At 49.4% G+C, this 23,367-nt stretch overlaps 2 protein-coding genes and 1 pseudogene across 2 annotated transcripts; all 3 read left to right on the forward strand.

Annotated features, from left to right (window-relative positions):
* Positions 1–8,695: 8,695 nt before the first annotated feature.
* On the forward strand, positions 8,696–9,379 carry LOC144100474 (uncharacterized). Its single transcript, XM_077633438.1, has 2 exons — positions 8,696–8,815; positions 9,299–9,379. Exons 1-2 carry the CDS (start codon positions 8,696–8,698, stop codon positions 9,377–9,379), a joined length of 201 nt encoding a protein of 66 aa, XP_077489564.1.
* Positions 9,380–10,811: 1,432 nt separating this feature from the next.
* LOC144100577 (uncharacterized) lies at positions 10,812–12,140 on the forward strand (annotated as a pseudogene).
* Positions 12,141–19,035: 6,895 nt separating this feature from the next.
* On the forward strand, positions 19,036–19,968 carry LOC144133187 (importin-7-like). Its single transcript, XM_077666081.1, has 2 exons — positions 19,036–19,403; positions 19,830–19,968. Exons 1-2 carry the CDS (start codon positions 19,096–19,098, stop codon positions 19,888–19,890), a joined length of 369 nt encoding a protein of 122 aa, XP_077522207.1. The 5' UTR covers positions 19,036–19,095; the 3' UTR covers positions 19,891–19,968.
* The last annotated feature ends 3,399 nt before the right edge of the window (positions 19,969–23,367 follow it).

Raw genomic sequence — 23,367 nt, forward strand, 5'->3', positions numbered from 1 at the left:
TATTATTGATTGCTTTTATGTTTGCAACTTTCCTCATTCCTTCCTCCACTTCTACACCCAACTCTTCACATATCATCAACAGCTCTTCCTTATCATCCTTCCTGAAGTCCATGATCGCTGCCTTAAATGGTGGCTTTGCCCACTCACTAATGTTCTATGGTTCTTTGAAAACTACACTGTGCTACAGGCGCCCGATTACCAGGAGTTCAAACTTTTAACCCAGAGTTTAAAGCCTGGTGAATCATAGAACAAAGACAAAGCGCTCACCCGTACATTCCGAACGATGTCACCTGGTCCATTCTGCCAACCAGTTGTTGAAGGTCGGGATCGGGGCCGCTCCTCGACACAACCTCGGCAAAGATGACGCCCGCTCCGACCAGGACGGGAGTGCCGCTGAGTGAAGGGTTCTTAAGTGGAGAAAAAAGGCTTGGTTTATTTTACATATTTACAAGCTTTTGAGTTCAGAAGTGAGCTGCTTCAACGGCATCTGCCGTCCAGTTTTATACACTGCGTCTTCCCTGAATTCCCCAGGCAGAGGGCGCCTTCGCCGTATAGAGTGTGGCCAAGACTTTCACTCTCATGCATAAACGGACACCTCCGCACAGATGGACACGCCCCTGACATAAGTTGAGCCCTTGCGAGAGGGGTATGCGGTCAGGACCCGGCCGGGCAGGTAGGGGACGTCAGCTGGTCGGCCCGCTCTTCCCCGGTCGGCGAACTTCAAAGAAGCCGAGGCGCAAAGCCGGAGCGCCCCGTCGGGAGATAATCCCAAGTGGTTTTGCCATTAGCGATAGCCGCCGAAGCTTGTGGACGAGCCGCTGTGGCGATCCGTTCCCACGCCGGAAGCTCTGCACCCTTTCAGATTCCGGGAAGCCAAGAGTAGTCGGGTCGGTAGATTCCGGGGAAGATCTGGAGACAGCCGGAACCACTTGGCTGACGGCGGCGGCGACTCCTTAAAGGGATTTACGCAGAACCCTGCTCCCGGCATGTCCCATGCCACGACCCGGCGAGCGCAGTAAATGCACCCCGCGGACACCTAGCTAGCGATGCTGTCTTGGTGGCAATCCTCGAGACCTGCTGGCGCCAATCCTAATACCAGCTGGCGTCCATTCCTAATAGTGGATACCGTGGACGAAGGAGGTTCTGACGCGGTCGGAGGAATGCGCAACCTGAGGGTGGTTGCCAAAGGAATAACCCGGCGGGTGGCTATCCTGGAAAGTGGAGGGGAGGAGGAAAGTGAAGTGAGAAGAGGAGAGGAGACATCCGAGATGCGCTCGCTGTCCGAATGCCACGCTTTCGTTGAAGTGGCAGTGTATGAGCTAGTTGCAGTAGTCAGATGAAATGCCGAATGATTTGCCTAGGATTGTGAAGCAAGACCGATTGTACGCACGCGCACATCAAGCACTGAACGGTGGCCAGGCGCGTCTTTCTGTCCGGGATGGTGAATAAGGAAGGTAAAGCGGGTGCAAACAAATGTGTGTGCTGTGTCGTGCCATGCGAACGAAAATGAAAGTATAATGCTGCGTAATTACATCCGACCGGCGCATTGATCCCCTATAAGTTTCTTTTAGTTCATTTTGTGGCTGTATGCGAGAAAAGAATGTGTGTGTGTTTTGTGTGTGCGTGGGGGCGGGGGGGGGGGGGGAGACAGATAAGAATGGTATGCATATATTTATATACCAGGTGTTTCAGGAAAACCATTCACTAATTTTTAAAAAGAGAGTTTTTGAGGTAAAGAGAAGCTGTCTGTGGCATAGCAATACCAGCGTTGGCGGTCGTCAAAAAACAGACTAATCATGTTAATTAGTAAATCGAATAACTAAATTTCAATAGTTAACTTTTAACTATTACCGATAGGCCCGTGATTGTAATTAGTGATTTGTAGCCGGCCGTTAGTAATAGCCATATCAGTTTTTTTTAATTTCGAAAACGCGATTACCCTCGCCGCTGTGGCTTAACTAATTTTGGCTACTCTGTGCCAAGATACATGCGCTTAGGACAATCACGCAGGCAAAATAACCCCTCCAGAGCACATACCTAGCGAAATAGGCAAATTTTGTCGAGCCACAGGGGCGAGAGTAATCGGATTTTTGTAATTAAAAAAAAACTGATATTGCTATTACTAACAGCCGGCTACAAATATATAACTGCAACCAGGTGCCCATAGTAATAGTAAATGTTATCGATTAGAATTAAATTACTGACTTTAATAGGCAACATGTTTCGTCTGCTTTGGACGTCCGGTAACACTGGCTACTATGCCACAAAAAGGCCCACTGTACGCCAAAACCCGACTTTTAAAATTTAGAGGCAGGCTTCTCTGAAACCCCTGGAATATAAACACCGATGTGCTGGTTACGCGCTAGTTACGTGCTGGTTACGATGTGCTGCATAACGTTCCTCCACCAATTTTACTGAATATTTCGGGCCAAATAACGATTCTGATTATTTATTTAATCAGTTATATCACAACAGAGAGTATAAATATAAGACAAGTTCTTTGCATCTACATCATAGCCTCGAACATCTTTTGGCCACTTATTGATATATTTAACCAAGAATAACACGAACAACTGAAGACAAACAGAAAGTCAAACAGCACAGGTGTTGGCTTACAACTCGACATTATTCTGTTAAAATTATAAATACAGACACACGGAAAGGTGACCTGAAGGGGAAAAGACAACAAAGCATGAGTAACTTTGGCCAAGAAAAAAAAACAGACACAGTCATGATAAAAATAACTTGACGTTCAGCTTCCGTTCCGGAGACAGAGTCTCATGACCGAAGACGACGACGACCGTCGGAGGCCGGAGCCGAAGACAGATGACGACGAAGGCCGTGCTCCTGGACGCGTTCGATTCGGACCTGGATGACACTGACCACCAGGGCCAGCAGTGTGCGGCGAGAATTGCGTGGCGCGCCGTTTTACGTCATCATCAACCTCCATCAAGGTGTCACGACGTCCCTTCACGAAGAAGTGTGCCCGGTCTCCAAGGTCATGCGAGGCATCCAGAACACGGACCCGATGTGTCTCGGTGCGCTGAAGTCGGGCCCGCAGTCCGTCGAGCAGAAGAGGTCCCCACAGGAGATCTGCGTGCTGACCGACCATAGGAATACCGCCGCAGAGTCGAGGCGGATCGAGAAGAGTGGCGGATACGTGTTCCAGAACCACACGTTGCCCCCAGCGTTCAGCTCTGGTGGCACACCCTTCCGCTAGCCGCTGAATTTCTACCGGTGAGCTTCCATTTTCTGATTACCTTACTTTTGCTTTTCCTCAATTTTCTTCTGTTTTTTTCTTTCGCCTTTCCTACCGGCTTCCACGCACTCATGCTCCGCTGCTTTTCGTCCATGCAGACCGGGCCTGTGCTATCCTCTGCTTGACCGTGGGGACACTCGACTGCCATGAGCACTTAGCCAAGGTGACCGGCTGTCCGTAACCTGCACAGTTATGTACTACGGCACTTGTGGAGGCGCTCACGACACCACTGCGCATGCTCAATAATAGTATGCAATCGATTTCTCACCGAAAGCTGAGTGAAGATGAGCCATTGTACGTTCGTAACTTATATGCCAACTGTAACTGCGTTTATCTTGCAGCTCTCTACCATTGCCATTGTCAGTTTCGCTGTGTAAAATAAAAATGTGTTCTTTTTTTTATAACGTTCTCTTGCAAATGTTTCGCGTCCAGATCCAACCCGTGCGGCCGAGAGACCCCCACGTGCACATTCCTCTGCGGTTTCGTGTTCTGATTACCCACGTTTCCCAGGCACGCTTGCTAGTTTGCGCAAGTCGTCTGGATTTATCCACGTCCTCCTACATCATGCTGCGCGGCCGTACAAGCGAACAGCCGAGGTCTGCGTACCCAATCTGTCCTGCGTTACTTTTACTCGGTAGTCGACTTAAATGGCTACGCTCAACGATTTTTCACGATTCTAATAATTTAGGGTCGACTTTCAATGTGTCACAACCCGCATCTGCACTGCTCCACTATGGTTGCGCTAGAACCGCTATAATACCGGTTGTTTCAGCGAACACTTAAAAGTTTATTCAAAAATAGGCTTTTCAGGGTAGAAATATGGGTTTTGAGGCATAGTATTACCACAGTTACTCAATACTTTTGGGACTCTGGTATTACCAGTGTTGGAGGACAATTGAAAACCGGTGAATCATCTTGAGTTGTAAGATGGTTAATAATGGAAAACAATTGACTTTTTAACTAGTAGAGTTAGGCACCTAGTTGCAATTAGATATTTGTAGCCGGTCGTAAGTAATAATAATAATAATTGGTTTTGGGGGAAAGGAAACGGCACAGTATGTGTCTCATATATCTTTGGACACCTGAACCGCGCCGTAAGGGAAGGGATAGAGGGAGTGAAAGAAGAAAGGAATAAAGAGGTGCCGTAGAGGGCTCCGGAATAATTTCGACCACCTGGGGATCTTTAACGTGCACTGACATCGCACAGCACACGGGCGCCTTAGCGTTTTTCCTCCATAAAAACGCAGCCGCCGCGGTCGGGTTCGAACCCGGGAACTCCGGATCAGTAGTGGAGCGCCCTAACCACCTAGCCACCGCGGCGGGTACGTAAGTAATAGCCATAACAGTTTTCAAAATTTTGAAAACGCGATTACCCTTGGCGCTGTGGCTCGACAAAATTTGGCTTTTTGACTAGTTACGTGCACTGGAGGGGTTACTCTGCCTGCATGCTTTCGAAAGCACATGTATTTTCGCACGACCCAGCTAAATTTTGTTAGCCACAGCGGCGACGGTAATCGCGTTTTCCAAATTCTAAAAACTGATATGGGTATTAGTAACGACCGGCAACAAATTTGATTGCAACCAGGCGCTAACTCAACTAGTTAAAAAGTTAATTGCTTGAAATATTTAACCAGCTTAATATTTAAGACGATTCACTGGTTTTCTCGTGTCCGCCAACACTGGTATTACTATGCCACAACAGCCATATCACTTCAAAAAGCCTGTTTTGGAAAACTTTTTTAATTGTTCGCTGAAACACCTGGTATATTTCTACACAGATGTGCAGGATATTTTTGCTCGGGTAATTATTGTCTGCGTGCATGGGGAAACCGGAAACATCCCCGTCGACCTGCTGGCCAAAAGGACTGGTGTCCAGTTAAACTTGGGAGGGGCACCGACGCCAGTCAAACTTGGGAGGGGCACCGAGAGGTCACGGACGCGTTGCAGAAGGCTGTCAACAGGGTGCAGGAATGCGCCAAAGTAGGAGGGGTAACCTGCGCTGTGCCTTCGAAGTCCCGGGATCCAGGCGGGCCAGGCCATGGTGAACTTCAAATGGCGCCCTCGGAATGGGGCTGTCAAAGTCCCTTTTCTGTCTCCGGCTTATAGCCAGTCTACGAGTTCTATCAGAATTTTGCGATCAGCAGACACGCTTTTAGAGCGATAGCTGTACTCGATCCACCAACCACGCTCAACACCACGGGAACTCTGCGCTGTCTGAATTTGACCTTCAGCCTAGCTGAGGTCAACATATGCCAAGAGCCAAGGTAGAAGAAAGGAACAGAAAAATGATCACATCCACGACTGGGAGTCGAGCGCCCGGCGGCACAAATTAATCAGTTCCACAGGACGCTGGGCGAAACCACTACGCTATCGCCACTATTTTTTTTTATTGCCTGTTCAACCGTTTACAATGAGTCACAATCTGATTATGTACTCCATTCACACTCAAGCATCAGGAGCGGACAAGCGTTTCGCTCACAGCAGAAACTCAGACACCGTTTCCAGGAACACAACTGCCCCCTCACACTGATAAATTCATCTCCAAAACATAGCTCCTTGTACACTTCACGCAGCTTAAATACGTTTTCTTTGAAGTGATCGCGGACAAACTGCGCATCTTCATCGCAGTGCCGCACCGTCATCCTGCTTCGCCAAATACTGCGCAGAACAATAAGGACGAATACATCGTATTTATAAAGATCCGGCTCAACGTCGAGGAACCGTACCCCTTACGGTGTCAATGGTAAGTCTTTTCTTTGTTTATTGTCCGCTGGTGCACGACCCAAAAGAGGAGCGCATCCCAGCAATCAATAAAGAAGTGCTCTATTGACTGCGGTTTTTGACACAAGCAGTCAGCACACCATGGTAACAACAATCCCTTCTCCATACATGTCTTAACCTACAACGTACCAGTGTGCAGCCTGACGAAAAATGTCCTCACACCCGCTGGCATCACCATTTTCCTTGCTCTTAACAATTCCTCCTTGGCCTCCACTACACAGAGGTCGGTTCATTGGCTCGGGGAGGACATAGTAAAGCAAATCTTTGAGCAACTGCTTACGCGTGACATTTAAAAGGTATTCCAAACTGAAGGAAGCATTTATAAACCGGAAAGCAAAGATCATTTTCAAAAATTGACTTGCAGTGTATCACATCCCGTCGACAATGGAAATAACAATTCGGCAAAGCCCAAGAAAGACTCGCTTGAATAAAAGTCCTCAGGTAAGGGTCGCGTTGATCCCGAAGAAGCATGAACCTTCACACCACTTGACACAGGTACAAATGTGGAAAGGAACGACCCCCTTGTTTCAAACGTACAAATAGATTATCGCGCTTAGTCCTCTCCCATGAAGGCTGCCAAATAAAAACGGCTAAGAGACGATGAAACTTTTGAATGCCAAGTTGAGAGCACGAAAGGACCTGCAACAAATACCACACTTTTGAAACCAAGTATACATTACTTATGATTGCGCCCGCGAATAGACAGGTCCCTTGGCGACCATTTCGGTGTTCTCCATCTGTGACGGAGCAAATAGAAGTTGATGAACACGACGCTCTGCAATGCGCAGCGCGAGAATGTGGTGTTGTTTAACACGAGGCGTGTTCGGCTGTGGCGATAGCCTAAAAGTTTAACTAAAGCTGAAGATAAACTTTTAGGCTATCACAGCAGCCGAACACGCCTAGTGTAAAACTGCACAACACCCCTGCGCTGTGCACTGTGGAGCGTCGTCTTCATCAACTTCCATCTGATCCGTCCGGCGGCACTGCCCGCTCATCGTCGTGTTATAGGTAGCACAAATACGTGCCTATACACGAATCGAAACTGACAAGCAGCTAGTTCGCGGAGCGCCCACGAGGTCTCTGAGGGCACCACCGCGCCAGCTAAATTTAACGGCGGCACTCTAGCGGAACTCTGGTGCAGCTGTACGTGTTTCCAGACCAGCGGCACCGGCCCATGCGTTACGGCGCACACCAACTCGGAGAGCGGAGGAGCCCCTTTAGCTGCTTGTTAGGCAAATGGCTCGTGTATTAGCAAAATGAGTTATTAGAGAGAATAGTGCGCAATTTGTCATTTACAGCTGTAGCACGGCTGAATCTGCAGTCGTCACCGAGCCCCCGTAATCACGGGATCTGTAACGTCACGTTTGCTTCTGTATATATGTGACTTGGTCACCCGCAATGAACTCGTTGTTCGCCCAACTGCCGGCCTGGCTACATGGTGGCAGCGGAACCCAGCCGATATGTCGATGGCGATGGCGTCCGCGCTACTACCGCCCCCGAAGCTATGGATGCATCGCACGACCCTTGGACTAACCTGTAAAACATGGAAAAGTGAGTTTCTGTTATTTTCGACAGCTACGCAATTCAACAAGCAGCCAAAAGACGTTCAAGCAGCCACGTTGCTAGTTACCATAGGCGAAGAGGCTCGGAATTCGTACAGTACCTTCAAGTTCGAGCAAGCGGAGGACAGAAATGATGAAGTTTTGGTTAAGAAATTTGAGGAGCATTACAGGCCCGCAACGAAATTAACATTCCAAGATTTTCGTTTCGGTTCAAGGAACCAAAAAGAAGGCGAGACGTTTAACGAGTGGCTAACAGAACTGCGTGTGTTCGCGAAGAACTGTGAATTTGGGGACCTTGAAGACCACATGTTGCGTAGCCGAATAATTTTGGGCACTCAGGTTAAGGACTGATCGCGGAAGAGCCGACGTACTTAAAGACGGTCGACATTTTCCGCGCGCAAGAACAAGGCAAAGTGCACTTTCGTGAAATAAGTGACGCCACGGGCGCCAGCTAAGGCACCGTAATAGACGCTCTAGCAACAAGAAAATACGTTTGCTACAAATGTGGGGGTCAAATGCAGCGCTGTGACACGTGCCCAGCGAAAGAAAAAACATGTCGGCAGTGCGGAAGGCTGAACCATTCCGCTCGAGCGTGCAAGACGTCCAAGTTTCCGCGCAGAGCCAACCAACAAATGCTCGAGTTACGAGCCGAAGACGACGGATTTTTTCTGCAAGCGTTGACTATCGGTGCGATAACCACCGATCACTGGAGCACAACGGTCTACATTGAGGGCCATCCCATCATGTGCAAGCTAGATACTGGTGCCAATTGCTGTGTCATTTCAAGAAGAGGCGTGCAAAGCTGCCAGGAAAGCCTCAACAAGCCTGCAATATCAAGCTCACAGCAATTTTTTGGCACAGAACGGCCGCGCATGCGAAAGTTCAATTGATGCTTCCTGCAAATGACACAACCGAGGAACAAACGTTTTTTGTTGTCGAACAAGACGTCCCTGCCACTTTGAGTGGTGCAGCAGCGGAAAGTCTCGGCTTCATATACCGTATGCAAAACATACAGCAAAAACTGTACCCGCCAGCGCAACCTTTTACAGACGTCTTCGATGGACTCGGGCAGCGAAAAGACTCAGAGTACGACATGAAGCTCAAGCCAGACTCGGTGGGCGTCATGGTTCCAGCCAGACGAGTTCCTGTGGCTCTTCAGGACAAGGTAGCGGCTGAGCTACAGCGTATGGAAGCACAAGGCGTCATATCAAAGGTAACCGAGCCTACTGAGTGGTCTAGCCATATGGTTCCAGTTGTTAAGAAGGACAAGGTTAGAATTTGCCTGGACCCTACCGCGCTTAATAAAGTGGTGCTGCGCGAACATTACCCAATGCTAACCCTAGAAGACGCAGCCTCGCAGCTGTCCGGTGCTCAGTACTTCTCAACGCTCGACGCGGCGTCAGGATTTTGGCAAATTAAACTCTCTCAGTCAAGCTCTTAACTATGTACCATGAGCACCCTGTATGGATGCTATCGGTCTCTCCGAATGCCTTTCGGCACTGCGTCACATCCAGAAATATTCCAAGCATCTATGCATCGCTTGCTGGAAGGCTTACCGTCCGTAGCAGTCGTAATGGATGACATACTACTTTGGGGCCGCAAGAAGGAGGGGCATGACCACCACCGCTCGCTTTTGTTGGCACACTGTCTTGAAAACAACCTCAAGCGTAACCTCTAGAAATGCACCTTTTTGCAGCCCGAAGTCCGCTACTTAGGGCACATCCTTAGCACAGAAGGCCTCCGCCTAGACCCAGGTCGAGTGACGGACATACTATAAATAAAAGTCAAAGAACAGTAAGGAACTCCAAATCTTTCTATACTCCGTTTCATACATAGCTGTCTACACAGCCTAAGGTACGGAAGTAGTCCGTCAAAAAAAAACTAACAAAATGTGTCACTCCGCCTCGCGTCGTGGCTGAGTGGTACGAAGCGCGGGCATGTTTGTTCATTTTGTGAGGGGGCCCAGGTTCGATCCTCAGCGTAGGTTTGTTCTTTTTTTTATCTTTTTTCGGCTAATCTCTAGATAGAAAGTCTAAATGCGAGCCATATATAAGTGGCCTTTTTTGTTATCAAAATGAAATGACTTCTTTAATAAGAAGCGTGCTGTTAACTTTTTCCGCAGGGAAAAGAAAGTGAAGTGACAGTTGGCAACGGACGTGCTGAGAGGCACTGTTTTTCGGTGTTCACGGATTTTTTCGCATGCTGCACACAATGAATCATTAATTGTGGGGTGATAGAATTCAGTGTGGCTTCAATTATTTTACTCCGCCAGAAAGACCTTTCTTAAACCTCACAACTGTCCGAGGGCTCACTCCGGTCATCTCGCCCACAATTGCGAGAACGTCACGCACAGTCTTCTCGGGGTGGAGCTTCCTTATGCTTGCGTAGACATCAGCTATCACCGCCTTGCAGTCTTTAGAAAACTTTGGAGACTTCACCTTGGAAAAGAGGCGAACAGGAGATGTTTTCGAAGTCGAAGCGGGGGAAGAAAACAAGCGAGCAGGTGACAGCGACGCCATTTTCACAAACAGACCTGCCGGCTCAGCTGCGAAAGCCTGATACAGCCGGCGCCTGAGAAAACGAAAAATCTGCGTCACTCGGTTCTGGAAAACATAAAAGAAAAATCAATCTATTTGCAAAATAAAACACTTCCATCGGTCTCCTATAATATCAACTACTGTTCACTTTGCTTGTCAATTCATTTCTATTTTTATTTTTGACGCACTATATTATGATGCGGACGAGGATCGCAAACAGGCACCGTAGCCTTGGCTGCGTAGACAGCTAAGTATGAAACGGAGTATAGGCGTGATGAATTATGCGCAACGTTTCATTCCTAACATGTTCGTCGTGCCTGCCCAACTGAGAACTTTGCTGCGCAAAGACATTGCATGGGTTTGGACCGAGGCTCAGCAACGAAGTTATGAAATGTTGCACCAGAGCTTAGTGAATGCACCAATCCTTTCATTCTTCGATGCAATTAAGCCGGTCACCCTTTCGGTCGACGCGAGCCAAATGGGAGTTGGTGCAGAGCTTATTCAAGACGGCCGCCCTGCCGCTTTCTCGTCACGCTCACTAACACAGGCGCAGCAACACTACGCACATATTGAGAAACTTTGGCAATTCTGCATGGCTGCATCAAGTTTCACGATTACATCTTCGGCCAGGAAAATGTAACTGTTGAAACGGATCACCGCCCCTTGGTACTGATGTTCAGTAAGCCACTATGTCAGTGCACGCGTTTGACTTTGCAGCAATATCCTATTAAGCTGATCTACAAACCAGGGAAAGCTGTTTTTGACTGATGCCTTATCTAGGTTCCCTAGCAAGCAACTCATGCAAGAAGAAACGGAGCAATTTCAAGTAAATGTGCTTGAATACATTAAAGCTTCGCAACACCGCCTGAAGGAACTTCTTGCGGCCACCAATGAAGATTCTGCTCTCGTCAAGCTTCGAGGTTACGCCGAAACAAGCTGGCCAGAAAAGGCGATGTAGCGGAAAATGCGCGTCCGTACTGGTCCCACAACAAAGAGATGCACAGGCAAGACGGCCTTCATTTGCGTAGTAACAAGGTAATCGTACCATCTTCAAAAAAGCGAGAAATTGTGCTGCTGTTTCACGCTGCGCACCCGGGAGCGATAAAGATCAAGGCACGGGCAAGAGGAACAACTAACGGCTAAATATGTCACAGGAGATAGAGCAGTTCTGCAAGAATTGCGATGTCTGCCAAAAATACAAGCCGCGAAACGCGAAAATGCCTCTTTGCTTCCACGACATCCAAAGCGGCCGTGGGAATTTGTTGGCATGGACCTGTTCTTCCATAAGGGTCGTGAATGTGCCGTAAATGTGGACTTTTATTCCTTTTTTTTGAGATCCGCGAACTCCGTCGGAGCACTGCTAGCGCTCTGACGTCATGGTGCGCTGAGCTGTTATCCACACATGGCTTACCGTTTAAGCTCTGCAGTAGTAACGGCCCACTGTTCAGCATCCGGATTTTCAAAGATTTTCTGCAGCAGCTAGGCGTTGCCCATATTACGTCAAGTCCGTATCATCCCCGCTATAATGGTATGACGGAAAGAGCACTACAAGAGGCCAAAAAGCCTCTGAAGAAATGTTCACGTAACCGAGTTGACTTTCACATGGCGTTGCTCGAATGCCGCAACACCCCCAGAGATGATATTCTAAAGTCACTTGCGCACAGACTCATGGGCCGGCACACCAGGCCCTTGCTGCCTGTGCCCACCTGCCACCTACTACCAGAGGCAGTATCAAGCAAAGCCATTCACAGCAGGCTCCAGGAGATCCATCAACGCCAGAAGGTCTACTATAACCGCGGAACGAGGCACCTACCACCACTGTCTTCAGGGCAGCCAGTCAGTACATACGACACCCTCCAGCGAACCTGGTCGCCTGCTCTTCTTTTGAGGCCAGCCGGCACGCCCCGTTCACCGATCGTGAGAACGGAAGAAGGTCGAGAAATCAGACGCACAAGAGGACATCTGCGGGACTTTTTTTTTTATTCGAGAAGTGCGCCATGAGGCATAAGTTGAAAAAAGAAAAGGGGGGGAAGGAATGCACGGGATTGAAAGTTAAAAGAAGGAGTGAAGAACCGTTGCGCCGAGGTAGTCGCAGAGGTTGTTAATGAAATCTGCGGGACTTAACGACTCATCGCGAAGACAGTCCAGCAAAGGCTCCCAAAGACTGCCTCACTGAAGACCACCTATTTCAATCAAGAGCTGCGCAGAAGCACCATCACTCTCCACAAGCCCTGTCGATACCCGCAACCTGAAAGGCATAATTAATTTGTCTTAGTAAAGGGGAGATGTAGCACGGCTGTATCTGCAGTAGTCACCGAGCCCCCGTAATCACGGGATCTGTGACGTCACGTGTGCTTCTGTATACATGTGACTTGGTCAACCGCAATAAACTCGTTGTTTGCCCAACTGCAGGCCTGGCTACAACAGCATGAGCGCGAACTTCCCCGAGGGATGCGCCGATCACGACGACTGCAGCCCCGCGCTGAGAATGTGTGCAGAGTCTAACGCGATTTGAAGGCAATCCCTTCAGGCTTAACCTTTTAGGAATAAACTACTGTAACACGGTTTATTTTCGCAAGAAGGCTGCAACGAATGCATGAACGTAGCTAGCCGAAGGATTCCTGCGTTCTGCACTATTGTTTTTTTTTTGGCGCCCAAGTGACAGCGCACGCCACCAAATATTTGATCTTCCGTTTCAGCTGGAACGTTCGTGATCACCTTCATATCACGCGAGACTGTACATGGCTGTTCACAAAGAGTACTGCTCATTTACTTGGCATAAAGGGCGTGGTGCGCTCTCCTTGTCTTAAATATCACCTTTATCTCTTGCTCATGAGTTGCAGTTTTCCTCGTTTTCACTACGATAACCCGAGAAACGCTTCGCGTAGGACCTCCGCTTTCAGCTCATTGTACACGCTTCCTCCACCGTCACCATGCTTGAGTTTAAGTATCTGTATCTATAATAACATTTACATTATTTAAAACAGGCAAATTTTTTGTCTTCGAGCCGACGACTGCTGCCGACTGCCTTCAGCACTACTCTGCAGACCGGGTAACATCGGCACTTCTCCCTTATTGTACGCGCGTCCTGCGATGTAAGCAATCGTCCCTGGAGGTCACTGTAGCCAGAGCTGCGTCTGACGGACATTTGCATGCGCTAAAACATGTGAATGCGTTCTCCACAATCGCCAAAGTCACACACACGAATCCTGTGGACTGGCTATAGGCCTCGTCACGAAAGAGGTCAGCAGTCCTCTGTAGATTGAAATTTAAACAGTATACATAGTGTGCGCCGACGTCGAATCCGGTGACCATGGAATACAAGTCGGCCATGCTGCCGAACCACCGCCAGACCGCCTCTAGCTTACCGCCACCTCTGTTAGCCCGCATTGTGTTGGTTCTCGTTTATCCGTAGCTTCAATATGGTTTTGTGTGCCACCCTTGGGTGCTCCAACCGTGGCGACAGGTCCAGGCGAAAGAAGTAGGAGATTAACATGAACTACTTCCGCATTCGTAAGATAATCGTAGGCATGCAAGTACGAGCGCTCCAAGACTCCCAGTACGAATCGGCGCAGGCTGTGACTGGCTCGCAATAAGCGCGACGATTTGGACCTCGACGACCCCAGTTATTTTGTGTGCGCAGCGCAATTCGTGACAGGTAAGAGGCTTTTGCCCTGAACTAATTGTTTGCGACAACGTGGGAAGCAAGGACTACATCCTGAAGTGAATGTTGCTGTTTTGATTGACGGCATTCGATTTGTCTGACAACACCAACCCAGACCGGATCCCACGTCGCTGTATCTTGGCTACAGTATTAGCCTAGACGGTTCGCATCGCCACGACCGCAGCGAGCAACGATGGCAGAGAAAGCGGCGTGAAGAGGCCAAGCTTTTCGTCAGGTAGGCGCATCGCAGACAGGGTTCTCGAACATCCGCCGGAGAAACACTCGTGTGCTGGCAATAACTTGAACGCTTTCATTTCTTCCAATGTCACAAAGCTGGAAGAGTAAAAACACGATATCCACGTGGGTAACTTCAGGGAAAGCATCAACGTCCATAGCCGTGTCGACTCCCGGTCGCAGGGTGTACGGACCCATATTGTCGCAAGTTTTCACTTAGTCTGAGTAGCGTACGCGCGCCGATCGAATAATTTCAGAGTAGTGGCCTGCACTGAAGGTCTCATTCCTCTCTGGAGTAGGCATCGCACCCGAAAGGTTGAGCAAAAAAATGCAAATCGTCCCAGGAGCGCTCAGGCATCATAAGGCGGACGGGAGCAGCCTGCCAAATGGTTCGGCAGGATGGCCGCCAGCGCTTCATGGGGGCGGAAGTGACGTCACGTGCGAGCTATGTATAGAACCAAATTTGTGCTTGCGTGTTTTTTTTTTCAAACGACTCGATCACTTCCTCCTATTGTCAATATGTTCTGCGGAAATTTTCATGCGCCAAGTATCCGCTAAATATATTTTCTGTTTCACCTACGCTGGAGCAGCAAAACAACGAGACGCGGGGAACACCTCAATGAGGGTGGGGCAGAGATTGTCATGTGGCACGTACGTCACTCAGTGACGCGATTTGATGGACGTTGCTACATGTACGCCCTCCGCAGACATGCGATTTTCGAATGGCGTGAGAAATAGCCCAAGTTTTCAAAGCCCCGATGGCGGGGGAGAGGGGTAATTATGCTTTTGAAATTCTAAATACTGATATGGCTATTATTAACGGCCAGCTAGAAATCTTGAATTGAAATCAGGCGCCTATCTGTAATCGTTAAAAAGTTTAGAACTGTTTAGTTAACTCCTTTAATTGTGAACGTGATTCCTTTGTTTTTTGACGTCAGCCATCACAGGTTGCCACAAAAAGCTATGCCACAAAAACCTATGCAACAAAAAGCTTCTCCATGCCTCAAAAAACCTACTTTAAAATTACCAGCGGGCTTCCCTAAAACACTTGATATATTGCCTTTGTGTGTCAAGAGATGCTTACTAGTCAGCGCTCTATGCTGTCTCTTCATGAGCAACACTCCGATCCAGTTCAAGCGCTGTGGCTGTCAAGAATTTCTGCCACACTAGCGTGGTTCTACAGACATGTTTTTTCCAGTCTATGTTAGCACAGAGACAGCGCTCCCTATTGTTGTGTAGCCCACATCGTCCCTTATGTTATTATGTTTGCCGCTGTTTTGGCGTTCTACTCGTTGATGCAAAGGCCTTGGCTTTCAACGTAAACTTTCTTTACATTAGAAGACATACCGAAGAGCGTGTCAACTCTGTTCAGTTATAATAAAGTAAAAGAACACCAACAGTCACGTTATGTACACTGATATGTGGTCACGTGGTGTGACGCGTGACAGTACCTAGGTTTCATCGCAGACGTTCGTTTAAGCCAGTTTTTGCGATTTATTGCGTCTACGAAGAATTATAGCTATTTGCCGTTAATATCATATGAATTAATAATATCATATCCCCCCTAGGACTCGTGCCGCTGCGCTGCTCCGCTTGATGGTGTCATACCAATGTATCAGTGTAAAGCAAGCTTTTTTCGTTTTGCCATAACCTCATGTTCCGGTCAATCCTCAGTCCCTTTAAACTGGCACGGACAAAAAATATCGAACGAAACGATATGAATTGTTTCGTGGGCGTGAGGAAATGTCTTCTAGCAAGTTTCCGCCGCAGGCTTTGAGTGGAACATAATTTGGTATGATTTTGAATGTTCACCGAGTAGCCGCTCGGCACTTCCACAAACACTTATTAACGTCAGAGTGCATTTTCCCCAATTGTTGTGACGTCACCGAACCCAGTGGTTGTTCACAGGAACAACCGGTGTTTGATGGTGACGCCGGCGGCATCAGTATTGTGGTCGACCATGCAGGAAGGCCGGTCGACCGTGATGGCAAGGTGTCGTTGTGCGCTGGTGCCCACCGAGACAAACTGCCGGTACAAAATCTTCGTAATTAATAATTAACCCTTCACACTGGTGTTCGGACCTCATTTCCTCGATTACAAGGCGCACAGGCCCATTTCCAGGCAAAAAATTGACACCGGAAACTTTGTGTTTCTACCCCTTTAAACAAGATCACGGACGACAGGATAGGAAAAGCGAGGTTACACAGCTCAAGCTTTGCTTTGCAATAAACGCTTATTCTACCAACAGCGGGCAATAGAGGCAGACGGAAAGATCACCTGGAAGGAACGGAGTTATAAACCACGAGAAAAGGTTGCGAAGGAAAACAAAGTCTCAAAAATAACACTGCTAATCATTCAGGCTTTGAAGAGCAGGCTGACGTCGCCAACCCTCGGGGGAAGATCACGGCCACCGAGGAAGTGTGGCTGCCGGGGCCGCAAAATATAGCACTGCATACAAAAATCCTTTATTCGTGCCCAACATCATCATGGGGAACCGGAACTAGAGGCTCACAAAAGACGACGACGACCGTGGAAGGCCGGAGGCGGGACAGAAGAAGACGAAGCGCTGCTAGACGCGTTCGATTCGAACCAGGATGAGGTTGCCGACGAAGGCTAGCACTTCCCAGGGACGCTGGCCCGGCATATTGTCTCCCGCATCCTTCGCCTCCACTCGGGACGACCCCGTCGACGGCGTCAAGCCCGAGCAAAGCATGGAGTCGACCACGACGCCCCTCGACGAAGAGCAGTGCCCTGTCGACGAGTACCCGCTCTCCAAGGAGGTCATGCGAGGCATCCATAACATGGACCCGATTTGGTTCGATGGGCTGACGTCAGACCCGAAGTCCGTCGAGCAGAAGAGGTCCCCACAGGACGTCTGCGTGCTGGCCGGCCAGAGGAAGGCCGCCGCCAAGTCGAGGCTGATCGAGGATAACGGCGGATACGTGTTCCAGAACCAGGCGGGGCCCCCACCGTTTCGCTCTGGTGGCACGCCCTTCTGTGGACCACATGATATCTACCAGAGTGCGTTAATTTTTGATATCTACAACAGTGCGTATATTTCGCTTTTTCACGTCTTCATTTTTCTTCAGGTCACTGTGTATTTTTTAGCGTTCCCCCATTCCTTGCGTGCGCTCATATTCGGGTGACATTTTTTTCCATGCAGAGAAGGCCTCCACCTCTTTCTTGACCATGGAGTCGCGGTTCGTCAAGCGGCTAACGGCTAGCGGGGCCGACTGAGTGGAACATCCACGTTCACGGACTCTGGCCCTTGCGGCGGCGTGCACGGCTCCTCTGCGCATGCTCAATCGTTGCAATACCGATTTTTCATCAGTAACTAAATAACAGAGAAGGTGCAGAGAGAACGATCCTAAATTTCACATGACAACTGTAATATCGATTATTGCCGCTAGCTGCGGTTTATTCCGCAGTGCTCTGCAGTACGACATTGTCAGTTTGCATGTCTAATATCGCAAAATGCTCATAGCTTTGATAAAGTTATCTTGTTAATGTTTTGCGTTCAGAGTCATTCACTGTGATACACTTTATGCAGTTTTGATCCTGATCACAGTGGTTGTTTACGGTATTTTTCTGTTCATGCTGAAGCAAACAATGCCGGTTTTATAACAAAGGGCGCTGTTCTTGAAATTGGAAGCTGGAGGCACGCGCGATTTGCGACGGGGCGTGTATTTGATTTTATAATACCAAAAGCTGATTTTAAAATGCCTTTTATTTGTTCAAAAGAAAGCTTGGTGTCCAAATGCCGCGCGGTTGCGTTAGAAACACCGCAGAAGAAAAAAGAAGAAAAGGAAAAATTCATGAGTGGAGACACTTGCAATCTTGCAGTGTTGTCATATGCCTTCAGGACTGCTATATTACTTGTGCGCTAATCCTTAACGCGCTTCTCCAGTCTTCTACGCACGTATGCGTAACGTGCCGGCATGCTGAGTGCTTTCTCTCGCTAATGTGACGGCAAACACCCTTTCCAGCTCGATTTTTCACACTAGAAACCTTTATGTAATCAACAGTGACAATATATTTTTCATTGGGAAACTTGATGCATTTAACAGTAGCAAGACTATGATACCTCTTTGAGGTCATGGTGGGTACGAGGGTACCGATCAAGTTCCACCGCATAGCATCGTTTTATCCCGTTTTACGCGAGTTTCAGTACCAAGTTAAAATCAGTTTATACCGATCATTCCAAGCTTTTGATCCTATCAGTATAAGGCAAGATATATTTTGATTTCCACCCTGATCTCGCAACGAACTCCGCGAACGACTTGACAGGAGTGAAAAGAAAGGGTGCTCAGGGCACGCGCTGAATGTGAGAAGACGAAAAGGTGACATGTAGAGAAAGAGATAGCAAAGCAGGAGCGAAATTGGCCAAGGAAAACAAGGTCTTTTGAGCCAGATAGAAAAAGAGAGAGAGAGATCGAAACAATTTTTCTTTATCAATTTTTGGTGGAATGGGTGGGTTGGGGGGTGAGCGGTTAGGCCCGCCAGGTGGCCACGAGCCTTTGAAGCACGGCGATCCCTTGGGGTCGGGGTACCCCTCACAGAGCTGCAGATCTATTGGTGGAATGTCACAGGGACAAGCGTGAAGAATTGTGACATAGGGTGGCCTTGGGAAGAGAGAAAAAATCTTGAGCGTATCTACCGTTCTCGGAGGTCGAGCTAATTTCTAAAAAGAGTGATAAAAAAACGCTCGCAGCGCTGCACCGAAGAAAAAATGCGATCCCTGAGGAAATGTGGTTATCAAGGCCGAGGAACGTAGGTGTGCGCTCAGGTTGAAAGCAGGAACGCAGGTTTATTCCTCGCCGCGCCTTTCTTATTCCGCGCCTGGGGGTCCGGAGACAGAGGCTGATAGAAGAAAACGTTGACGACCGTCGGAAGCCGAAGCAGAAGGCGCTCGACAGAAGACGACGAAGGCCGTGCTCCTGCACGTGTTCGATTTGGACCTGGATGACACTGACCACCAGGGCTAGCAGTGTCCGGCGAAAATTGCGTGGCGCGCCGTTTCCGTCATCCTCAACCTCCATCAAGACTTCAGAGCAAGGCATGGAGTCGACCACGACGCTCCTCCACGAAGAACAGTGCCCTGTCCACGAGTACCCGGTCTCCAAGACGGTCATGCGAGCCATCCAGAACACGGACCCGATGTGGTTCGGTGCGCTGACGTTGGGCCCGAAGTCCGTCGAGCAGAAGAGGTCCCCAAAGGAGGTCTGCGTGCTGACCGACCAGACGAAGTCCGCCGCAGAGTCGAACCGGATAGAGAAGAGCGGCGGATACGTGTTCCAGAACCAGACGGTGCCCCCACCGTTTCCTTCTGGTGGCACGACGTTCCGCCAGCCGCTCAATTTCTACCGGTGAGCTTCCATTTTCGGACTGCCTTTCTTTTGCTTTACTTGTTTTCTTCTGCTGTTTTTTACTCTTTGCAACCTTCTTCCAAGCACTCATTCTCTGCTGCTTTTCGTCTATGCTGACAGTGCCTCTGCTATCCTCTGCTTGGCCGTAGGGACACTCGACTGCCTGAGGATTTCTTTAGCGTGGCCGGCTGTCCGTAAACTGCACACTTATGGACTACGGCCCTTGTGGTGGCGCTCACGACGCCACTGCGCATGCTCAATAATAGCATGCTATCGATTTCTCACCGACAACTAAATGAGTGAAGATAAGCCAGGGATACGCTCGTAGTTTATGTAGCGTCTGAAACTGCGTACCTTTTTAAGTTTCGGTGCGGAAATAAAATGCGTTCTTTTTATAAAGTTCTCTTCTAAATATTTCGCCTCCAGATCCACCACGTGCGACCGAGAGACCCCCACGAGCACATTCCTCTGCGGCTTCGTGTTCTGACTACCCACGTTTCCCAGGCACGCTTGCGAGTTTGCGCAAGTCGGCTGGCTTTATCCACGTCCTCCTACATCATGCTGCGCGGCCGTACAAGCGAACAGCCGAGGTCTGCGTACCCAATCTGTCCTGCGTTACTTTTACTCGGTAGTCGACTTAAATGGCTACGCTCAACGATTTTTCACGATTCTAATATTTTAGGGTCGACTTTCAATGTGTCACAACACGCATCTGCACTGCACCACAATGGTTGCACTAGAATCGCTATAATACCGGGTGTTTTAGCCAACACTTTAAAATTTTTTCAAAAATTGTCTTTCTGGGTAAAAGTATGGCTTTTGCAGCATAGTATTACCAGTGTTGGCGGACAATAGAAAACCGGTGAATCGTGTTTAGTTGTAAGCTGGTTATTAATTTTCAAAAATTGACTTTTTAACTTCAGTTAGAGTTAGACGCCTAGTTGCAATTATACACTTGTAGCCGGTCGTAAGTAAGAGCCATATCAGTTTTCAGCCATATCAGTTGCAGATCGACAAAATTTGCCTTTTTTTACTTGTTCCGTGCACTGGAGAGGTTGCTTTGCCTGCATGCTTTCGTACGCGCATGTATTTTCGGACGATCCAGCCAAACTTTTTCCAGCCACAGCGGCGAGGGTAATCGCGTTTTCGAAATTCTAAAAACTGATATGGGTGTTTGTAACGACCGGCTACAAATTTCCAATTGCAACTAGGCGCCTAAATCTACTAGTTAAAAGTTTATTACCAAAATAACTAACCAGCTGACTAGCTAAGACAATTCACCGGTTTTCTCGTGTCCGCCAACCCTTGTAATACTACGCCGCAAAACCCATATATTCACTTCAAAAAGCCTAGTTTTGAAAATTTTTGAAAGTGTTCGCTGAAGCCCCGGTATATTTCTACACAGATGTGCTGGCTATTTTCCTCGGGTAATTAGTGTCTGCGTGCATGCCGCAACCGGAAACATCCCCTTCATCCTCCTGGCCGAAAATTGGCGGTGCTTTAGTTCTGGTCAAACCTGGAGTAACGCTATAGCTACAGCTGTCTGAGTGGAACTTGCTGACGTGACGTACCACGTGACGAACCACGTGATCTGCAACGGCGCCGCGCCGCCTGCAGCTGCTCCGCACCACGTGACCAACCACGTGACAGCGTGACGGCGCAGCCACAGGGTGGCGGCGCCGCCACACTGAAGGCTTAAAATGCTACCATAACGTAGCTATCGCTACAAAAGACCGCAGTCCCGGCAAACTTGGGAGGGGCACCCTTGTGAGAGAGAATAAGCGTTTATTTCTTAAAGAGGGTATATGCATCTGTCTTATGGTTGGGATCCTTAGTTCAGATTCCTGTTGGCGGTTGCAATAACCCTTGATCGGTCGACCAGCCTTCACTGGTTCTGCTATAATGACCTGGATAGCGCCGCGTTCCAAAAGCTAGGAGTGGCTAGAAGGGTTGGGTACGGGGTTGGCCCTATTAGTAATTGACGCCAGCTGGTATTAGGATTGGCGCCAGGAGGTCTCGAGTATTGCCATCAAGACAGCATCTGTCGCCAGGTGTCTGTGGGGCGCATTTACCGCGCTCGCCCGGTCGTTGCATGGGACAAGCAGGGAGCAGAGTTCTGCGAAATCCCTGTAAGGAGTCGCCGCCGCAGCCAGTCAAGTGGTTCCCGCTGTCTTCCGACCTTCCCCGGCATCTCTACAGACCCGACTACTCCTGGCTTCACGGGCACATCACCAGCGTGGGAAAGGATCGTCACATCGGCTCGCCCACAGGCTTCGCCGGCCATCGGTAATTGCAGAACCACTGGGGATTATCTCCCGACGCGGTGCTCCGAATTTTCGCCTCGGCTTCTTCGAAGTTCGCCGCCAGGCGGGGAGCGGGCCGACCCGCTGACGTCTCCTGCAGCCCGGCGGTGTCCTGGCCGCATACCCCTTTCCCTCGGTCTCAACATATGCCAGGGCGTGTCCATGTGTGCGGAGGTGTCTGCGCGTGGGAGTGGAAGTTTTAGCCACACCTACCACGGCGAAGGCGCCCCTACCTGGGAAATTAAGGGAAGACGCAGTGTATAAAACTGGACTGCCGATGCAGCTGAAGCAGCTCACTTCTGAACTCAAAAGCTAGTAAATATGTAAAATATTGTTTATTGTTTGTTTAGAGGGTTTACAGTCCCAAAGCGGCTCAGGCTATGAGAAACGCCGTAGTGAAGGGCTCCGGGAATTTAGACCACCTGGGGTTCTTTAACGTGCACTGACACCGCACAGTACACGGACCTCTAGAATTTCACCTCCATCGAAATTCGACCGCCGCGGCCGGGATCAAACCTGCACTTTTCGGACCAGCAGCCGACCGCCATAACCACTCAGCTCAAATATGCAAACTCAGGTGAACTCTTATGACGTCATAGAACGGTGTGACGTAAAAGGTGACGTAAACGCAGACTCCGTGATTTCTGGTGGCTAGCGGTGTGGTCTAGCAGCTGCCGAAATGAAAGCTACCGCCGCCGCACGTTGTAGGCATCTATCGGGGGTCGCTATCGTCGCTTCAATTACGTTTGCACCGGCCCCTTGCCAGCGTTACGATGGGTCCCGTTTCTTAACCCGACGACAAAGGTCTCGCAAAATCTCCGGCCTGGATTTCGCGGCCTCAGTCCCACAGAGCATGCGGTGCTTTTGAGGAAGCACGGTTAGGTTAGGCGCCGGCGGGTCGTTCCCTCCTTGCGCCGTGAGCAGTAGTTGCAAATTAAATATCATAACCTCGGTGCGCGTAGTCGCGAAGGGCCAGGACAAGGTCGGCGCGTCGCGCCCATCGGAAGCTGGCCGGCGCTTTGAGGCCAACGGATTGTGATTCCTTGAACAGCGTGGTTGCACGGTGCAGCAGGCGGCATCGAGGTCTCCCACGGTTGCGAGGGCCAGGTTATTTATTATTTTGCCACAAAAAACGGATGGGTGCTCAAGAGCGCTCGCGTGTAAGGTTAGTGACTTCATACTAAAGCCGGCGTACGACGCTGCAACGGCTTCCGCTGGATCCAACGAGTCCACTGGATCGGGCTCTGTCGCCCACTAGCATGTACCTTCAGATGTGTACTGTGAATGGATTAAATTAGCCGAGAGCTCGAAAAGCACCGCTCTGCCGAACTGCCGAAGCAATTGAAATACGTCACAACGCGCACCTCACCGCGGAGCCGAATCAGTCTGGCCGGGCCGGCGGCGGCTGGCGCACTCGGCGTGAAATAGAGACTAGCTCCAAGTCTCAGCCAGTGCGGTCAGAGTGCGCCGAAGCCGCAGAACGCGTCGACGGTCAAGATCAGTTGGAGCACAGAGTGTCTCGCTTTGGCCGACGTAACGTCGCCGTGCAGCGCGCACGCGCGCGTCACGCCGGATCATAAACGCGCCTTAACAGAGCCGGCGCTTAACCGCTAACCAACATATTCGGAGACGGAATCTATGGGAGCCACCGAAACCCCCGC

The sequence above is a fragment of the Amblyomma americanum genome, chromosome 1, assembly GCF_052857255.1.
Source record: "Amblyomma americanum isolate KBUSLIRL-KWMA chromosome 1, ASM5285725v1, whole genome shotgun sequence".
NCBI classification, from domain to species: domain Eukaryota; kingdom Metazoa; phylum Arthropoda; class Arachnida; order Ixodida; family Ixodidae; genus Amblyomma; species Amblyomma americanum.

Coding starts and splice junctions, on each gene's coding strand:
- LOC144133187 (XM_077666081.1), top strand. CDS start 19,096: ATGGAGTCGACCACGACGCTCCTCCACGAAGAACAGTGCCCTGTCCAC. Junction 19,404..19,829: donor CAGCCGCTCAATTTCTACCG/GTGAGCTTCCAT, acceptor TTTCGCCTCCAG/ATCCACCACGTGCGACCGAG.
- LOC144100474 (XM_077633438.1), top strand. CDS start 8,696: ATGAAGCTCAAGCCAGACTCGGTGGGCGTCATGGTTCCAGCCAGACGA. Junction 8,816..9,298: donor CACAAGGCGTCATATCAAAG/GTAACCGAGCCT, acceptor ACCTTTTTGCAG/CCCGAAGTCCGCTACTTAGG.